Source organism: Epinephelus fuscoguttatus, linkage group LG4 (assembly GCF_011397635.1).
Source record: "Epinephelus fuscoguttatus linkage group LG4, E.fuscoguttatus.final_Chr_v1".
In the NCBI taxonomy this organism is placed as follows: Eukaryota; Metazoa; Chordata; class Actinopteri; order Perciformes; family Serranidae; genus Epinephelus; species Epinephelus fuscoguttatus.
This window is the reverse complement of record NC_064755.1, coordinates 12,126,326-12,145,439: the sequence shown is the minus strand read 5'-3', so window position 1 is coordinate 12,145,439 and position 19,114 is coordinate 12,126,326. Positions and strand designations below refer to the sequence as shown.

At 39.9% G+C, this 19,114-nt stretch overlaps 1 protein-coding gene across 1 annotated transcript in view; it reads left to right on the top strand.

Moving 5' to 3' along the window:
- ranbp10 (RAN binding protein 10) overlaps nucleotides 1-19,114 on the top strand; it is a 48,535-nt gene that overhangs the window by 17,966 nt on the left and 11,455 nt on the right. The window contains exons 3-10 of the mRNA XM_049575000.1: nucleotides 1,796-1,848; nucleotides 12,894-13,061; nucleotides 13,187-13,209; nucleotides 14,752-14,936; nucleotides 15,561-15,673; nucleotides 16,049-16,157; nucleotides 17,696-17,844; nucleotides 18,006-18,222. Of these exons, the coding sequence (XP_049430957.1) occupies nucleotides 1,796-1,848; nucleotides 12,894-13,061; nucleotides 13,187-13,209; nucleotides 14,752-14,936; nucleotides 15,561-15,673; nucleotides 16,049-16,157; nucleotides 17,696-17,844; nucleotides 18,006-18,222 (1,017 nt within the window). The remainder of the gene's footprint in view (nucleotides 1-1,795; nucleotides 1,849-12,893; nucleotides 13,062-13,186; nucleotides 13,210-14,751; nucleotides 14,937-15,560; nucleotides 15,674-16,048; nucleotides 16,158-17,695; nucleotides 17,845-18,005; nucleotides 18,223-19,114) is intronic.

The following is a 19,114-nucleotide window of genomic DNA, read 5'->3' as shown; positions in this document are numbered from 1 at the left end:
GATTTTGGCTGTTTGATTGGATCAAATCTAGAAATGGGTTGTTTGGAAAAAAGGATTCTAAAATCAGATTAAATCATGTAATTCAGTCTTAGTTTTGATCTAAAACTTTTTAGTAGGATTGGGATACCATTGATTCAAAAATCAGGAAATCAGCGTTCAGGGTGTTTATGTTTTGCACTAGATTTGTTTAACATCCTATTTGATAAAGTAGATAAAGTAAATATTAAGCTATCTATTCAGCCTTTAAGTACAGTAAAGTAAAAAAAATAAGGATGTCGTCCCCATAAAATAGTCCCCCGTAAAGCTGTCAATATCATTTAAAAAAGTTATTTTCCGTTACAAACCAGAGGATCTGCATTTCTTTTCATTTTCTTTGGTTGCACCCATGAAAGTAGTTGGTTACTGCAGTGTGTTTGTTGGTAGACTGCCTACATTATGATATGTAGTCCCATTTAGAGCACTGGTTATCCATATTTAATAATCTTGAAGTTTGTATCTGGATCAGGGTGATCCAATCCAATGTTGTTTTAAAAAAACGGCAAAAAAAAAAGTATGATAAATTAGCTGATCCTAGGTAGCAAAACATGGGATTTCCAAATTTGCATTTTTCTGATCTAGATTTTTTTTTTTTTAAACAACTTGGCCCAGAGGATAAAGCTCACTGACTTTGGTAATTCCCTGACTTTCCTTTAGTGCCAACAGCATGTCAAAATTTCCCTAATCCAGTGAAATATCTTAACATATTATAGATAGACTGGCTCAAAATTTAGTCAAGACATTCATGGTCCGCAGAGGATTAAGCCATCTTTAGTGATCCCTAGCGATTTCTTTTTGCGAATAAATATTTGTTTTTTAGTGAAATGCCTCCACAACTGTTGGTTGGATTGCAGTGGAATGTGGGACATACATTCATGTCAGCGTAAGGGTGAATCATACTAACTGTGGTTGTCCTTCAACTTGTCATTTAGTGGCATCATCAGTTCAAAATTGAAAATGTTCTGCTGATATTAGTAATAAGCTCAAAGCATGGCTGTGCCAGAGTACAGCCTCACAGTGCTGCTAGCATGGCAGTAGACTATTTGCCTTTATTTATAATAGCAGACTGAATAATAAAATCTTCCCTAGACAAACATTTGCTGAAGTGATATTGACCTCTTCCTGTTATTCTGCGTCATCGTTCTTGTCCTACCCCTAGTTCAGCTTATTTGACAACTTCCTTAAAGGCATCTTCCATTTGTCTGATATGACATGAGTCTTTTCCTCCTCATGCATCCTCAGTGTCATTGAGGAAAACCTGTAAAGTAGGCCATCCGTTTGGCTTCGACAAGAAACAATTTATTGCTGGGAGTTGAGTGATGACATCAGCATGTGCCAAAGAGAGCTGAGACTATGCCAAACGCTTTCAAATGACAATATTGATGACTCGTTCAATTGAGCAAAAAGGTTTTACGTGAAAATGATACAGGCACGCTTGTGCTTGTGTGACGGACTTATGATGTCACTGTTGACCCCTGAGCTTCAACTCTAGCAGTCACTTTTGATGTTACGACTCTCCCTTTGAGGTAGCTCCCTCTGCCATAACTAGTCCACACATTTAGGATATGAAAGGAGATCAAAGACAGTATGTTCAAAGTTACCTCTGCCTGACACTCATCAAAATATCATCTGAATATTTTTCAAAGTTAACCTGAGAAAACACCTGAATGTTAATGCAGATATGTTTCAGTGTGGGGGCATGCTATGTATTATGTAGAATCTACTGCAGTTTGACATTTTCTTCTCTTGTTGTGTGCAGGTACATGGGCATTGGCCTGTCTGCCCAGGGAGTCAACATGAACAGACTGCCTGGTGAGTAACATGTGAATGATGTCAACATAACCAGTAGACAGATGGATAAATGGACAGATAGACATTTGTTAGGTGGATCGATGCTGAAATTAATTTAAGGATGCTACAATGGGTGGGTGGATGTCAGAATTATTTAATGAAAGGATGGTAGAGCAGCAGGACGGAGTCTGTGGTTGGAGCAATCAGTGGGATTGGGCCAAATACGGATACCCAAGGTTACTCAGCATGAACAGAGGGTATGGCTGGTACTTAATCATGCCAATGTCCAGTGATAGTTTTGGCCCTGTGGGCCAGAGCCAGAATTTCAAACACTTAGCGGTCGCATCGGACCAGCACTTTGGCAAGCTTAGAAGAGAAACATCCTGCAGCGCTCTCTACTTTTGTTCAGTTCTTGTTACACACAGGACAGCCTGTGCAGCTCTGGAGAGGTTGGCCAAAACCTTGACCTAGCACTTTTCTAATTACTTATTGGCCCACCTTTCCAGCCCTCGGACCCCACTGGCTCAGATTACAGTCAAGCATTGACAGTGCTGTGTGGTTAGTTTACTTTAGTCTAGTGACACTCAATTTATGGCCCGTGGGCCAAATCTGGCCTGCAGTAGGGTGCCAAGTGGCCAGCCAAGCATTCTCTAATTCACAATGAATATAAATTGATTCACAATTTGTTTTTCTCTTTTTTGTACTTTGAATATAAATAAGGTGCTAGAGTGCATAAAACAACATCCAAATGGTGCTTCTTTGTTTAAAAAAAAAAAAAAAAAAGAAGTCAATCAGGTGGATCCCCTGGACCCCCCTAAGTCCAGACTAAGCCCTGAAATGCTTCAGATGTTAGAAATGCCCCTGCTCTCATTTACCTCTTGGCAAAGATTAGTGAGGACAGCAAATGTCCAAAGGTTGAAAACAGGTAATTGATTTATTATATATACTAAAAAATGATAATGATTGTTTGTGAACTGCCCCCTGGCCTCCAATTATTTTTGCAGAAGTGGACCATGGGCAAAGCAAGTTGAGTATCCCTGCTATAAGGCTGATTTATTGTTGTGGGTAAGCTCTACATAGAGACTACGCTGTGGCCTAACCAAATGGCCTATACCATTGTGAGCATTTATACTTGTGCTGTGATGTGTCTCTGTCAATCTACAATTACACCTCCCAAACACTAGTGGCAGTTGGGTTTTTATGCCGCTGTCTCTTTTATAACTCCACAGACAAATACACTTGCCTTTTGCCAAATACGTTTTTCCCACAAATACTAAATGCTTACGTTATTGGCATTTTAAACTGCATAAATTAGCCTAGCATCTAGCAAAGTTTTCCTCTAACATTACTCCTATAAACCCATCAACAACAGCAACATTTAACAATAGTAGCATTACAAAATCAGGCTCCATTGTAACTCATGATTTTAACTGATAAACAATTTATGCTAGACACGGTTTCCCCACGTATACAACATGCTAACGTGTCTTCACAATTTATTGTTTTAAGTAAAGTAAATAAAAGCTTTGCTTCCATTAAGGGAAATGGTTTTCAGCTTACAAAAATAAACAGGTCTGAGTCACTGCGACATGTAGTTAGACTTCTGGGGAGGTGCACATCAGGCTACAGCATTTATACTGTGTGTTGAATCAACATTGTACCTACAGCATAGATGCATAGCCTACACTGTAATCTAACGTGCATCTTAGCCTTCATATCATTGAATAGGGAGGTCTTATTCAACAATGTAATCACTAGAGTAGGGTTGATTATTAGCACTTAGTCATTGTTTTCATTCAGATCATAGATATTTTGGTGCAGGAGTAGTGGGGGGCGATGGTGTGGATGGACAATATCTCCATGTGTTGAGGCAAGATATGAATGTAGATGAAAGGAATGAGGAAAGTGTCGAGAAATGGATTTTGTGGATAAGTGCAAATAGCTGGAGAAGTGCCAACATTTATGAGATTTGGGGATGAAAGCAGGAGGAGATGAGGATGTGTGGTGTTGCTATAGTAATTGGATGTGGCTTGTGAATTCAGTCTGAGCAGTCTGACAGCTGCCGAAAGAACATGTCAGGACATGTCACTGAACAGATATATGGATCAGTGACAAATGTTGTTGACTTGGGTTTGCAGTCTAACCTCAGACTAATCTTACTTAAGACAAACACTGCTTCTCACTTTGTAATGACAGATTGCTCAAACTGTATTTTACATACAAAATATATTTGGGCCTTCACCAACACCATATTATAGGAATATAATTTTGTATACAGGATATTCGTGTGAAATAGTTTGTATCCAGAAATATATCTAAGGATGGCATCACAAGCGATTTCACACAACTATCCATGTCAAAAAATAACCTGTAAGCAAAAACTTGTGGTCAGTTTTGTTTGAATTATAAATTACAGAGTGACTTTAAATAATTACACACACGATCTCATATGAACACCCATTAAACCTGCTGGATTATTAACAGCTGAATTATGTTAAATTAACAGTAATTCCAAAACAAGTTTATTAAAAGTGTCCTGTGGAACTTTCTTATGAACAAACAAAGTTGTTTATGGCTGCTTTCTTTGTCATTTCTATGGACTTTATGAATAAACAATTTTGTACAGACAAAGTGAAATTTAAATAATTTAAAAAATTTCAGCTCATTTTTTGTTTTATTTATAAAAGAGACTAAAAGTATGGGGGAACAATAATATATTGTTATGTACTCAATATGTTAAACTGCAGTGCCTCACTACAGTCCTCTGGCAAACACTTTGTCAACATATTAGCATACATAGACAAAATGTAACATACATATCAACAGTTGGATTGTAAAACCATTTATTTACATAATGAAAAAGAAATGGAAAATGTGTAGGAACTCTTATCAAGGGAATAGCATGTAACTGGTGGTAGAAATGTATTTTGGGATGTCCCTGTGCTCACAAGCATGCCTGATGTAACAATCTGATGACCCGTCCACGGGCTCTTGTGAGGTTTTATTTAATGAGTATGATACGTATGTAAACAATTGCTGCATTTGCTGTGTTAGTGGTTTACTCTTTTGAACTATTGTTCAAAAGCTGGGCTCCTTGTGGTTTGATTGATGCTGACCATTTTAAGATACAAACAAACAAATAAGCAGTTGTAACTCACCAATGAAGTGTTATAATAATCCACAGATAGATTATATACCAACAAAAAGGGTGCTTATACAGTTCTCATACACTCCCAATGGTCCAGACGACTTAAATCCAGCCAAATATTTAGTCCTTATACATTATTACATCCATCGATATCCACCAAGTGCCATTTGATTGTTTCAACTGTTCATATTTCTCTACATATTATCCATAATATCTCCAGTTTGCATGTAAATATGGGGACTTTTTGCTGTCAAAATGGTGGCTGAACTCTGACCTTTTGATTGACACCTTGCTTGAGCCAATAGGTGTTTCCATACTCATATGGGTGACAAAAGTCAGTGAGGGCCTGTGTTGAAGGAAGTGCCTGCTCCAATTTCTAAGGTGTCAGAGCAAATCAATAGCCAGCATTTGGCCTGGTGTCTTATTGGTCTAGAAGTCAATGTCTATCCTGACCTCCAGAGGAGTTTTTAAGTTTTTCTTGGCATTATAGACTACTATAAATTATGTAAATAATAAACACACAACTCCACTGTTGTTTTGGAAAAAAAGTCTTTCTTATCATTTGAGGTTCACAGTGAGCTTCTACATAGACATTACCATCTTTGTTGCTTTGTGTTGTAGTACATTGTTTTACCCTATTTTTTGAAAAGCACCTGGACAGACACTTAGAAATGTGTAAAATGTATATTTTCTATGATATTGTCATCTACTTTGAATTTGGACAGGGTAAGGTTTTATGCTATGGTCCCATCGTGTTTTCCAGCTAATCAGTCCCAGTTCTGGCCATCTATAGCATCTTTTGTCAAGAAGATATTAAGGCAAAGATTCAAAAAAAAAAAAAAGCTTTCATATTAGTATGTTGAAACTTGCATAAATTAATGAAAGAAGCACTGATAGTGATTCTGACTGTTGAGGAAACAAAGAGACCATGCATGTACATGTACTAAAAGTGGACTAAGAACAGCTTTCAATTTACTTTGGGCCTTGGATGGACCTTTTATTTGAATTTAGGTGACTTTTACAGGACTGGTAAGACAAAAGAGAGACCCACATGCAAAACTTCACGAGTTGTCATAATCCACAATGTGCCTCAGTGTAGCCCCAAAAATGTTGGTTCTATCGTCCTTCACTTCCCATAATAAACTCAGTAGGGTCATTGGACCCTCCCTGCTTGGTAATCTCCTACATCTTTCAAACTCCATAACCCAGTGTGTAACCTCCTGGTCTCCATAGCCAAAATATACAATACTATGCAACCCAGTGATGCTGCTGTGACAACTTCAGGGTTGTTTCACCTATTACAAAGCTGCTCCAGAGACACAGATAAAATTATATAACTACTTACCATGATAGGTACTACTCTGCCTGTGAAAACAAACTGACTTTGATGTGTAAAATCTGTTTCCCTTTAATTAAAGTGTTTTGTAGACTTTTTTTTTTTTAGAATTTAGCGCAAAACAAAACATAACCACCAAGTATGAAATAACTAGTACAACTAAACTAGACCAAACCATAGTCTCTATTCTTAAGATAAAGATAGAATAAACTGGACCGAATCACATTGAATTACAGGTACTGAACAGCTTCTTTGTTTATTTTCTTATGTGCCAAGCATATAAGTCATTCTATACATTTTTTCCAGCGAATTTGTTTACTTGTGTGAATAAAGTAGAATTGAGACCATGGTTGCTCACTACCAGGATCCAGAGAACAAAGGTGCTACTATAAAGATTTAACAAGAAAACTAGACAGTCTGACAACAGTCATCCCAAGCCTTTGTCTACTGACACATAAACTTTTATTGTATGCTGTGTACTCACTATCTGTAAGTTATTTGCCAACAAAATGGCAATGCCCTCAACCCTATGCCCACCATGTCCCTATACACTCCGCAAACACACACCAACACACTCATACAATGACATCCGTGAATGGTTCAACGATCCCTGATGACATGGGTGGAAGTGTAGTAGTCATATAGCAAGCCTAGAGCCTGAATAAAGCCCCTTGCCTCATCCAACCAATCAGACCACTCCTCTGCTCCGACCAATCACGTTCTGGGGCTTCCATTCCTGGCTGAGGCTGTTTGACCTGCTTATTGACTAGTCAAGATCAGTTCAGTGGCTGAGGTTTGTGGAATGCTGTGGACACCAGGGCAGCCAGTTCAGCAGACTCTCGATCCACACACACACTTTCTCTCACACACATACACACAGATCACTCATTCTCCTCACTTCTTGATTCACATGTGTCAAATGTCACACAAAGGGTGGAATAGCGTGGAACAGCGTTGCATGGATGGACGTGTTTTCCAAACCTGCTCACACATAAGTTATGAAAATATTTTTGGTTGCTAGGTTTCCACTACAGATGGTCTGTAGCCCTGGTAGACAGATTACTGTTGATTGCCTTAACTCTGACTGACTCAGTGTGTTTGTGTGCCAGTGTGTGTTTGTCCCTAACTGTGTGGATTTATCTGCGTGTGTCCTGGACTGACTGATTGCGTCTCTGAGTGTACTTGTTTGTGTATGTCCCCACTCGCCTGTGTGTGTCTGTGCACACTTTTATGTCCATCTGTGCTGGTGAACTCATGCGTTCAGTTGTGTTTATATACAGTATAGTATGTGTGTGTGTGTGTGTCCCTTAATAGTACAACGTTCTCCACTGCTGACCTCTGTGTCTGATCCTGCTGTGGAGGCCTGCCCATTTCATTAGCATGTTGGAGCAGTGAGCCTGGCTTTAGAGGCAATATCCCTGTCAGCAGATTAATCTAATACCTCACCACACAAACACACACACACACACACACACACACACACACACACACACACAGAAGTATATACACATATGCACAAAATAATGCATGGGGGAGAAGGCACAGTATGCACCCAAGTAAAAAGAAACACACAAATGCACATGACATAGACACAAAAACAAATTCACACATTTGGCATTGGTTAATACTTTATTACATGCTCACAGATTCACATATACACATATACAAGTACGCATCTAATATCTCGGCTCACCCACGACCTACTTTCACTAACCCCGCATTGCTTTTTGGCAATGACAGACAAGCTGTGATTGAGGAGAGACACTGACAGAGCAGCAGTGAGCTGTAGCTGAACGCTGTTGGGTTCAGGTCCCTCTCACTCAGCTCGGTCAGTCCAGGACGAGGAACTTGAGAAAAGCTCGACTAGTGTCAAACTTAAGGCATGACAAGCTTGTCATCCAATAAATGCAAGTGTATCTCTGATGCTGGCAAATGTAGTTGTTTCCTCTCGCTTTAGGGGATTCATGCTGTAGATGTCAGAGCCCTGCCTTGTTGGCAGCTCTTTGTTGGAGTAAAATCACAGCGATATGATCTACAGATACAGATCCAGTCTGTATGTTTTACATGACATTAGACAGCTGGTTTAGATTTATTGAAACAAACTGACTGAGATCTGTCTTGTTTTCTCTGTTAGAGAGATGTTACACTCAAAGAAAGACAGAAAGTCTTTTTTCTCTTCTCTAAGGCCCAATCCCAATACAGCCCCTACCACTTTGCCTGTACCCCTTCATTTTGCATGTTCCTGCTGGGGGTAGGGTGTCCAGATTCTTTTTTAGGTAGTGGGGGAGGCTGAAGTGTTACATGGCTCTCCAGATGAAGGTTTTTTTCAGAGGCTCCCTCCAGCTTGAGTGTTATGAGAAATCATCGGCAAGATGGCTGCACAAGCAGCAAAGGAAACATACAAATGTATGTATTTTCTTTGTTTAAAAAATTTAAAAATTGCAATAGCCATTGTATTATTTTAGTTTAATGTCGTTTCATTGTAGTAGCCATGGTCCTCTTTTTTTTAAAGAAAGTATAACAAAAGAAATTGCTAGTAGTATGCCAATGTCTCAGTAGCTAACTACCTAGCTAGCTAACATTACATTGTTATTGCTGATTTGTGCATGGGAGCCCCGCATGTTTAAAATATAAAAGTAATGCACACACAAGTGTCGCACACTCTGGCTCCATATGCATGTTGACGTATATCCATGTTTTTTTTTCTGACAATTTTGGTTTTTAATTAGCTATTAAATGCTGTAAATTGGGGATTTTACAACATGATTGACAACTGTATGAGCCAGTCGGTGGGCTCGCATTCAGTGGCACTGCTCGCGATTGGTCGGATGGCTGTATGGGCGGGAAACTTGATACCATAGAGACCATAGAAACCAAACTTTTGCTCCAAATTATGTCACCAGAGCAAGATGGCAGCGCCAGCATCCGGCGTATTTTAGCTTCACTTCTGAACAGTGGGGGTAAGGAGATGTGTCATCCATCTTTATATACAGGCTACGGTGCCAACTGGCAGGGCAGGAGCAGGGATGGCTAACTTTAGCTTATGGAGCAACACTAGCGGCCTTGATCAGTTGATTGTGTGAAACGTAAGCCGCGAAGGAATCGCAAGCATCCATGCTTTACAGTCTCTATCAGATGAATGGTACTTGTCACAGTGATAATACCATTATTGTCGTAGACGTGTCCATTTAAGTAAACTGCATTGACAACTACTGGTGTCGTATCAGGGTCTCATTGTCTTGTTCTACAGTTTCATATGGGAAGATTTCAACCACTATCCTTGTATCTCTGTTTCAAGGGGCAAAGGGTCACTCGAAAAAGAGAGGTAGGGGTAAAAGTAAGAAATGGAATTGGGCCTAAAATGCCATTTTTGAGGATGTATTTTAGCTTCTGCAGGCATAAAAGAATCTGTCTGGTGTCAGTTTGCTGTATATCTCTTAGATAAACAGACTGCTGGACACATATAACCCTGCAGAGATTGCTTTACAGCCAAGACTTGTGTGAGTATACATGTATATAAAAAGGTTATTTGCGGTCAGCCTACACATTGGCTGTGCTGCATGTTCATGTTGTAGTTACTAACACATTTGCTCTGTGGTACTTTCTGCACACAGAGCCTTTCTCCCTTTTCGGAGGTTATTTGAGGTTTCATCGACAGAAAAGAATGAAATGGCTAAGTGCAGTGATTTAAAATTAGAACTGAAAACATACTTATGAAAGCCTCCTCATCTTTGAAGGCCTTGGGAACCATAACCTTACTTTCATATTGAAGGGTCATGAAGATACTTTATGCAATGCTTTATGGTTCCTGTTGTTAAATTCAAAAAGAGCATGAAAACTTAATGGTCTGTAATGTCCTTTTTAATTTTTGAACAATTTCAAAGCAAGTTATCCAGAAAAAGTACGTAGTGTAATTATAGGTAACCGAGTAACCATTTTTGCATTATTTGATTATAGTTTAAAACTTTTAATGTGTGTATATGTTGAATTTTATGCTTGTGTATACACAAATACATTAGTATGTGTTCAGCTGCTGCAGGCCTACTGACTATAAGGGCCCTATCTTACACCTGGCGCAAAGTGGCGCCAGACTGTTATTGCTAGATTTAGACCGATGCAGTTATCATCTTCACAGCTAGCGCCCAAGTTGTTTTAAAACAGCATACTTAGCAATATTTAAAACGCATTTACATAGCTCTCTTGCTGAGAGTTAGATAAAAAGATCAATATACTGTTCTCATGTCTGTACAATAAATATGAAGACAGAGCCAGGAGATGCTTAGCCTAGCTTAGCATAAAGACTGAAAACAGAGGGAAACAGCTAGCCTGGCTCTATCCAAAGTAAAAAGTAAAAAATCAGCTGACCACCACCACATGGGCTCACTAATTAACATTAGAGTTTGTTTTTATTTCCTGGCTGGACCAATTGACTTACTTTTATGCCTCCTCCAGCCATGACTGTCAGTGGCTGGAGGCATTATGTTTAAAGGTTGTCTGTCCCATTCTCGTGAGCGCGATATGTTAAGGACACCTTTAAATTTGGCAAAAATATCTCCTTAGACTCAACAATGAACTGATTAGATTTTGTTGGTCATAGATCAAAGGTCAAGGTCACTGTGACCTCTTCTGTCATTCTTGTGAATGTGATATCTCAAAACACCTTAAGGGTATTTTTTTCAAATTTGGCACAAACGGACAGTTTTAAATAAAAGATGAACTGAATAGAATTTGGTTGTCAAAGACCAAGGTCACTGTGACCCTGCGTTTGTTTTATTCTCATGAATGTGATATCTCAGACCTTTAGGGAATTTCCTCAAATTTGGCACAAATGTCTACTTGGTCTCAAGAATGAACTGATTAGAGTTTGGTGATTGAACGACAAAGGTCAAGGTTACTGTCACCTCACAAAACATGATTTTGACTATAAATCAAGAATTCTTTGGCTGATTATGACACTGCTTCTCACAAAACTGTGGTCAAAGGTCAATTTCACTATGACATCATAATGTTCTGCAAAAACATTTTTATAGCCATTACTCAACAGCATAACTCAGCAACAGGTGGGGAGACATTTGGTCAGATACTGAATTGGTGACACTCATCTTGGATGTCCATCTTGACGCTGTGCTGATTATATGGAATATAATGCAGTTTCTGTAATTACCGTATGAAATACACAAATATTGATAAACATAGGGTATCTATATGACACAGTATCATACTCTATAGGTGTTCTGTGCTGTCGGGGAAGATGTATACGAAGCATCCATGTTTTCACACAAATGTATGTCAACTGTAACTTGACTGGTTCATGGAGGAATACAACTGTGAGGTGGTAATTCTGGTTTTCCCTCCCCTTTTCTAGTTTTCCTTGCCTTTTTTTCCCTCTCTAATGAATACTGGATACTTTGACCTCTTTAGTCCTGCAAGAAAACAATAACTGAAGGAAAATTTACTCTCATGTCCACACTGAGGCCATGACCTTTGATGAGAGGTCACAAACACATACTCCTTCCTTTTTAAAGGGATTACAAGCCAAAAAGCATTGTGAACCTCTGCTTTATGTTACCAAGTAAAATTTTGAAAGGCTTCTCTCACGGGAGACATTTTGACACATCACAGTAGGAAAAGCACAGGTGTAAATAATAGAATGAATGAATGCTGCTTCAGTTTCAAGGTGCAGGTATTGTGCTTGCTGTCTCAGGACCATTGTTAATGCTATAAGATGGAGCCATTGTTACTTATTTGTTACACCTGTGCTTTTCCTACAGTGACAAGTCAAAATGTCTGCTGTGAAAAGACCTTTTGAGCACTGTCTTTATTTTCCTTCACACTGTTATTAGTTCTTTCCAGAGAACCTAGTTGGAAATTGTAAGGAAATAATCAAAATTGTTAAGCATTACCAAATACACTGTGTGGTATACTGAGTTTTGGGATTTTTACTCTGTAGCTGCAGTAACTAACTGGATGAATAAGTCACGCACAGTTACATAAACATGCATCAGTACCAGCAGGAACAAGAAATTAGGGAGTTTAATGAGCAAGTCATGACATCCTTTTCTCCCCCTATATTCTCCTGGTTCAGCCTCCTGAGCTGCTGTTCCTGTTGGCAGTGACTCACCAGTTTCTTTACATAGACGAGATCCTCCTGCTGGTCACCCACAGCATTGCAACGCATGCCAGCGTCAGAAAGAGTGTGTGTGCGTCTGTGTGAATTTTCATGAGACGCCCTGCAGGCATTCAGATGGGAAAATCTGAGCAGCAGAAGTCAATGAGTAACTGTCTCCCCTCCTTCAGCAGCAGCAGCAGCAGCAGCAGCAGCTACTGTTAAGAGTGACCCGGGGCAAGTCACATCACCTCAGATGCTCTCAGAGATTCAGAAACCGTTTATACTGAGCAGCGCTCACTTGACGTATGCAGTATCAGACTGAATAGGAAGCAGACTAAATGCTGTGACACAACATGCGCACAGATCAAGCCTTTCCAGTGTTTAGTCACAGGGGTTTGGCTAACAAACACATTTTTTCACAAGAGGTCAAGTATAAAATAACAAAACTAATCCTAATCCTTGTCCTATTTTAGGATGGGACAAGCACTCATACGGTTACCATGGAGATGACGGCCACTCCTTCTGCTCCTCCGGGACTGGCCAACCATACGGCCCAACATTTACCACGGGGGATGTGATTGGCTGCTGCGTTAACCTCATCAACAACACTTGCTTTTACACCAAAAATGGCATCAGTTTAGGTTGGTGAACATGTTGTGTGTTGTATATGAACTGATTATAATTGTGTCACATGGTCATGGATAGTTCTTTATTGCTTAATTTATATGTAAACTTAACTTAAACTGTTTGTCCTTTCATCCCTTAGGTGTAGCCTTCACAGACCTCCCTGTAAGTACCATTATTTGTGCATCATTTTAATGTTATGCCAACTAAATTCTACCAGCACCATAGTTTCTTATTAAACTTTGTTATTGCTGTACTTTCATTGATGTATCTGATTTCACTTCCCTCCATTACTGCCTGAGTTTTGACTCTATAGCAGCATGGCAGCCATGAAAATACTCAAATTTGTCTTTGTTATGAGAGATAATGTTTGAGGAAAATATACAGTACTACCTTCAGCTAATTACATGTACATTTCCCTTTTCTACACATTAAGCTAATATTATGATACCGGACCCATGTGATTGTTATCATACCATTCCTGTAACTGTAATGACTGACAGAGTGTATAATAACATACATAGCTGGATATTGACCATGCAGGTTCATATCTAATTGCAGCTTATGTTGGCAGTTGGGTTGGAAACGGAACTTTTTTTTGTCCAGTGGCCGCAGCAACTGGAACAAAAAACCCCAAACAGCCACTTTAACTGTTTTACCAGCCGAATGGCTTTTCAGAATAGAACAGGAACTCAAGATCACAGTTGGCTGCAGGCCACATTTGCTGCAAGAGCAGATGGAGTTCCCGACCACTGTCAAACCTAAACAGCATTTAACTGGGTGTTGGTGTTAATTTCATACCCTGTCGGTGGTTTTTGCATTTACCAAAAGGAAAAGTCTAACTGAACCCTGTAATTTAATGATAGCCTAGTAAAAAGCCAGTTTACGGTTTATATCATTTGCCAGTCTGTTTACCCAACAACAGTTTTCCATACAAGAAGTTAACAAGCTGTGACCTGGGGCTTTCCATAACCAATGCTGCTAAGAACTTGTGAGGCTTAGGCACTGAGTTCTTTTTTGCATTTCTAGTATATTTTATAAACCACAATATCTAAAATATATATTTCATTAAAAAGGCACTGTTTAGTGTCCTTGTTGATAAGCTGTAGACAAATAAGCCTGCTGCCACCAGAAACTAATAACTAGCACTCAGCTTATTACAGATGATGCAACTTAAGGTGTTTTCAGACCAAACAGTTCTGGGAACACCCTATAGAGGAACTGCCCACTGGGGAGCTTCCCAGAGAACGACATACTTAGGAATGCTGAAGTGACATAAGCCGGCCAGCGGTTGGTGTAGCAATGTCATGCTGTCAAAGATTCTTATATTTAGTTTTGATGAGTCAAAATTGCATTGCATTTCACCCGTTGCATATATGCTCAGTAAAGCCTTGACTTCACTGTCTGTCCAGTTATTTGTTTTTTCTTCCTTTTTTTCTTTCATTACAAACTTTTTTTGGGTTGTCTGTTATTTGAATGGCTAACGGATTTTTAAAATGATGGTGGCCAGTCCTGCATTTGTTTGACCATTCACTGCACACTTATGTCACCAAGGTTCCCTTTGTGTTGGGAGAGTAGATTATTCCACTTCTTGCAGTGCGGACACAACTGGGACAGGGGGCTATGTTCTTTAAGCTACGCTGAAAACTGAAAACTGAAAACTGACTGTTATAAAAGGGATTCTTTTTTGTCTTTATTGTCCACCAGCCCAACCTATACCCTACTGTGGGGCTTCAAACTCCGGGCGAGATCGTAGACGCTAACTTTGGCCAGCAGCCATTTGTCTTCGACATCGAGGACTACATGAGCGAATGGCGGGCTAAGATCCACGGCATGATCGCTCGCTTCCCCATAGGAGAGAGGCTGGGGGAGTGGCAGGCCGTCCTGCAGAAGTAAGATTCAGTCTCCACACCTACACACACACACACACTCACTCAAACACATACCTGTCACTATGAGGACACCGTTTTTTTTAGTGATCCTACAGTATAGCTTCATCTAAAAGCTGTGAATATATAACAGCGATATATCTTGTCATCTGTGCCGTAGAGCTCCACTGGTAAAAAAAAATAAAAAAATAAATAAACTGTTAAAAAGGCATCACTGTTTTAACTGAGTGACATATTCCTTTATTACCATGACATTGGCACTGGTTTATTTTGACCCAGTCCTACATACGCTGTCCTGCTGTAAATCCTCAGTAGATCACTGCTGAAAATAGTCCCCAACAAATGCACTATTTACTCATGTTTGAGTAAGGTTCCCTATGAACTACAGTGCCCAGTTTTTTTTAGAAAATTATGAAGCATTTTTAAATAATGAAACCATAAATTTGTAACCTCTTTTTAAAGATTTATGTCTTTAAAAACAACCCGTTGGAATCAATAAGCTCACTGTAGAGACGGACTGTCACATTTTGACCCTTGGTTGAAAAAATGAGCATAGAATATCATCAGACTTATCCCTTAAGAAATTCAACCTTAAAACGATTTCTTTTTGTCATGTTTTGTCTCCAGTATGGTTTCCAGCTATCTGGTGCATCATGGGTACTGTGCCACTGCAACAGCCTTCGCCAGAGCCACAGAGACCATGATACAAGAGGACCAGACATCTATAAAGAACAGACAGAGTGAGTGAACAAGCCAACCACACATATAATATTTCACATTTTGGTATTGTTTCTGAATTTTTTTCTCCTAATCAAAGGTGTAGTTGCCTGTTTTTATAGCAGAATACTTCCAGCACTCACTAGGTTTTACAAGCAAACTTTCCTTAACATCATTTATGCTCTTCATATCAGATTGTAAATATGAACTGTATTTGTAAGTATAACATAAGTTTGAAGTAAACAACATCCAGTATGAGATACTTTGGGTATTGTTTGTCCCTAATGACCTGTGGTCTGAATGTATGATAACACTGGCCTATCAAATGTTTGCCGTGAAAGCATGGGTCCTCTTGATCAATATACTGTAAATAACAGCCTGTTTCTTGTGTCTAATAGGAATACAGAAGCTGGTGCTGGCAGGACGGGTGGGTGAAGCCATAGAGGCTACTCAGCAGCTTTATCCCGGCCTGTTAGAACACAACCCCAACCTACTATTCATGTTGAAGTAAGTCAGAGGGTTTTGAAGACTAAAGGGCGAGTCCACCTATGTTCTTTTCCCTGTTGTTTTTTTGTTTGTTTTTTCAAATGAAAACTCCCATCCAGCAGTGAGCAAAAAGCAGCGATGTAGGTTCAATTCAATACTGATTTTTTTTCATGTACAATCATAATGTAGATCCATAATCAGTGTATTACCTATGGTGGATGGGGGTTGGCATGCTCCCAGTTTGGATAAGTAGACAGGAGTACCGGGGCACAGAGGCTAAACAATGTAGCCCACCACTGTGGACGCCAGCTGAGATCCAAAAGTCACACAGTTATATGAACTAACAATCTGCTCAGAGGAAATGGTAGACCAGCAACTCCTCATTTTCTGTGGAGTAAAATTACTGTTCCTGTCACGGTGGCTGTGGACGCAGGCAAAAGCAAAATGTATTTAAGCCTCCTAAAAAACGAACCATCTAAATAGAAATCAAAATCAGTTCCAGTGTGCAGGATTTAGGGGGATATATCAACAGAAATGGAATATAATATGATAAGTATGTTTTCTTTCATGTATAATCACATGAAAATGAAAGTTGCTGTGTTTTCCTTACCCTACAATGGGTTGTTTATATCAACACAGGGAGCGGGTCCTCGTTTATGGAGTTTGGCGATTTCACCGCCATGTTTCTACAGTAGCTCAGAACGGACAAACCAAACACTGGCTCCAGCTAAGGCCATTTGTGATTTCATGTTTTTGCGTCAGCCACCGTAGTTAGAACTCCATCTACAACAAGCAGCGTCAGATTAACATTGATTTGTAATATGAAACTGCTTTATTCAGTGTTTTTTACCAGTTTTAAAAAACATCCAGGAAAGGTGAGCAGACATAGCAAGCACTAGCGCCCCTTCTCCAACATGCCAAACAGCATCAGAGAAACAAACTGCTTTATTCAGTGTCCCTCCCAATTTTAATCACCTGATCTGTTTGTTTTGGAGAGGAGGAAACCTCTTTGGATAATTCTGCTTCTGATAAAAACCGCCTGAGCAAAGAACACTGAAGGAATTCTAACCTGGGAAGGATCAGGGGGTTGTAATTTTGCAGTCCTCCCAACTATAAGCCACCAAATTCCCCCAAATCTTAGACACTGAACCTTAAGTGTACTATATTTAGACTATTTTACCATTTTACCTTGCCATCAGACAGCCCGGTCTGACGAGGAACCAAAGCTGTTATATCGCCCTCTTAAAAGCTACCACACTCCGTTGCCAGAAACATAATTTTACCTCACAGCACACAGGAGTTGCTGGTCTACCACCAACTCATTGGTTTAGTTTGTGACCCTCTGAATCAAACTAATTTTTTGTCCATAGCAGTACGTGGGTTTATACATAGCAATAACAATGTGCAGTAACATCAGTGGAGACATCAGGTCACGATGGAAAAAGTTTTTCAAAGGGGCTTGGGGGAAAAGCATTGATGCTGCAGACGAGCATTGCTTGTCTACCTTCACTGCCAAGACGCGTAGTTTTCCATTAACACCAGTATGCCTTGCTTTTTAGGTGTCGTCAGTTTGTGGAGATGGTGAATGGTACAGACAGCGAGGTTCGCTGCTTGACCATTCGCTCCCCCAAGTCCCAGGACAGTTACCCTGGCTCACCCAGCCTCAGCCCCCGCCACGGAGCCAGCAACACACACCTGCACACCGGAGGTACACATACCCATCTCCTCTAAACCTCTGTCCTCTCCGAAGAGCAACACATTGACAAAGATGGAATTGCCAGAAAAACAGACACCAAATAGTACGATTGTCCCAGTTATTGTAAGAATTGAGATATGTGTCTGTGTTTTGCTGCTGTTCCCCCTGCATAGGAGCAGACAGTCCAACCTGCAGTAACGGAGTGACTCCCCCCAACAAGTCAAAGAGCCACAGTGGTACTGGCAGCAGCAGCGTCAAATACCCCAGCGTGTCCTCCTCCGCCTCCTCTTCCACCTCCTCCTCCCCTTCCTCCGTCAACTACTCCGAGTCCAACTCCTCAGACTCCACTAAGAGTCAGCCACACAGCGCCAACAGCACCCAGGAAACCAGGTAGGAAGGCTTGTCGGTTACATTTAGAGCAGGTAAACACAGACATCTTTATTCTGGCTTTATCACCACAGCTGATGTACAACAGGTATGGTGTAAGGTTTGGTTCTGATATTAGATGCAGCAGATACCCTCAATACATGGATACATAGAGATGTAGGTTATGCTGTAGTTATGCTCGATATTATCTCAGTTTATCATCAAAGGCACCACATGGGATAGTTAATCATCAATAAATCATTACTACAGTCATTTTAAGACATTAATATGTAATCAGTGCAGGCGAATAAAAACATTGGCACACAAGCACATTGGCAGCATCTATGATACTGCACTACATTTTACTTTGTGTGCCACTGGATTATTTATAGAAGGAAACAGGAGCCATTTTACCTCTATTCTATTTCCATCTCTGCAAAGTTAGTCTAGATGTCGTCCTATGTTGAGTGAGTGATGTGCTGCTACATGGAGACACTATTTTTGTCTGCCAAAGTTTGACCAGTTTTGGTTATTTCTCTCGAGAGATTCCTGTCTGAGCTCTTTGTCTCTGTTCTTCTCACTGGTTTTCAAACGGGTGCAGCTCAGCCAGAAAAAGGTGACATCACATCTTTCAGTGAACCGATAAAGCAACATCTGAATCAGAATCAACAGCTGTTGAGTTATTTGCTAAACTTCCCAGACACTGTCTCTCAAATCAGAATAAACCACACACCCACGCAGTCTGATTAGGCAGATTCACGTTTTTGATTGTTGAACTCTAAATAGAAAATAAACTTTCACTTTGTGGCTTATTTTATATTGAATATTTAATGTTATAGAAAGATTTGGAACCTAGTTTTCAGGGGCTTTAGGGGATCTTATATGATCTGTTTCTTAGCATGGTGTTAATGTGGCA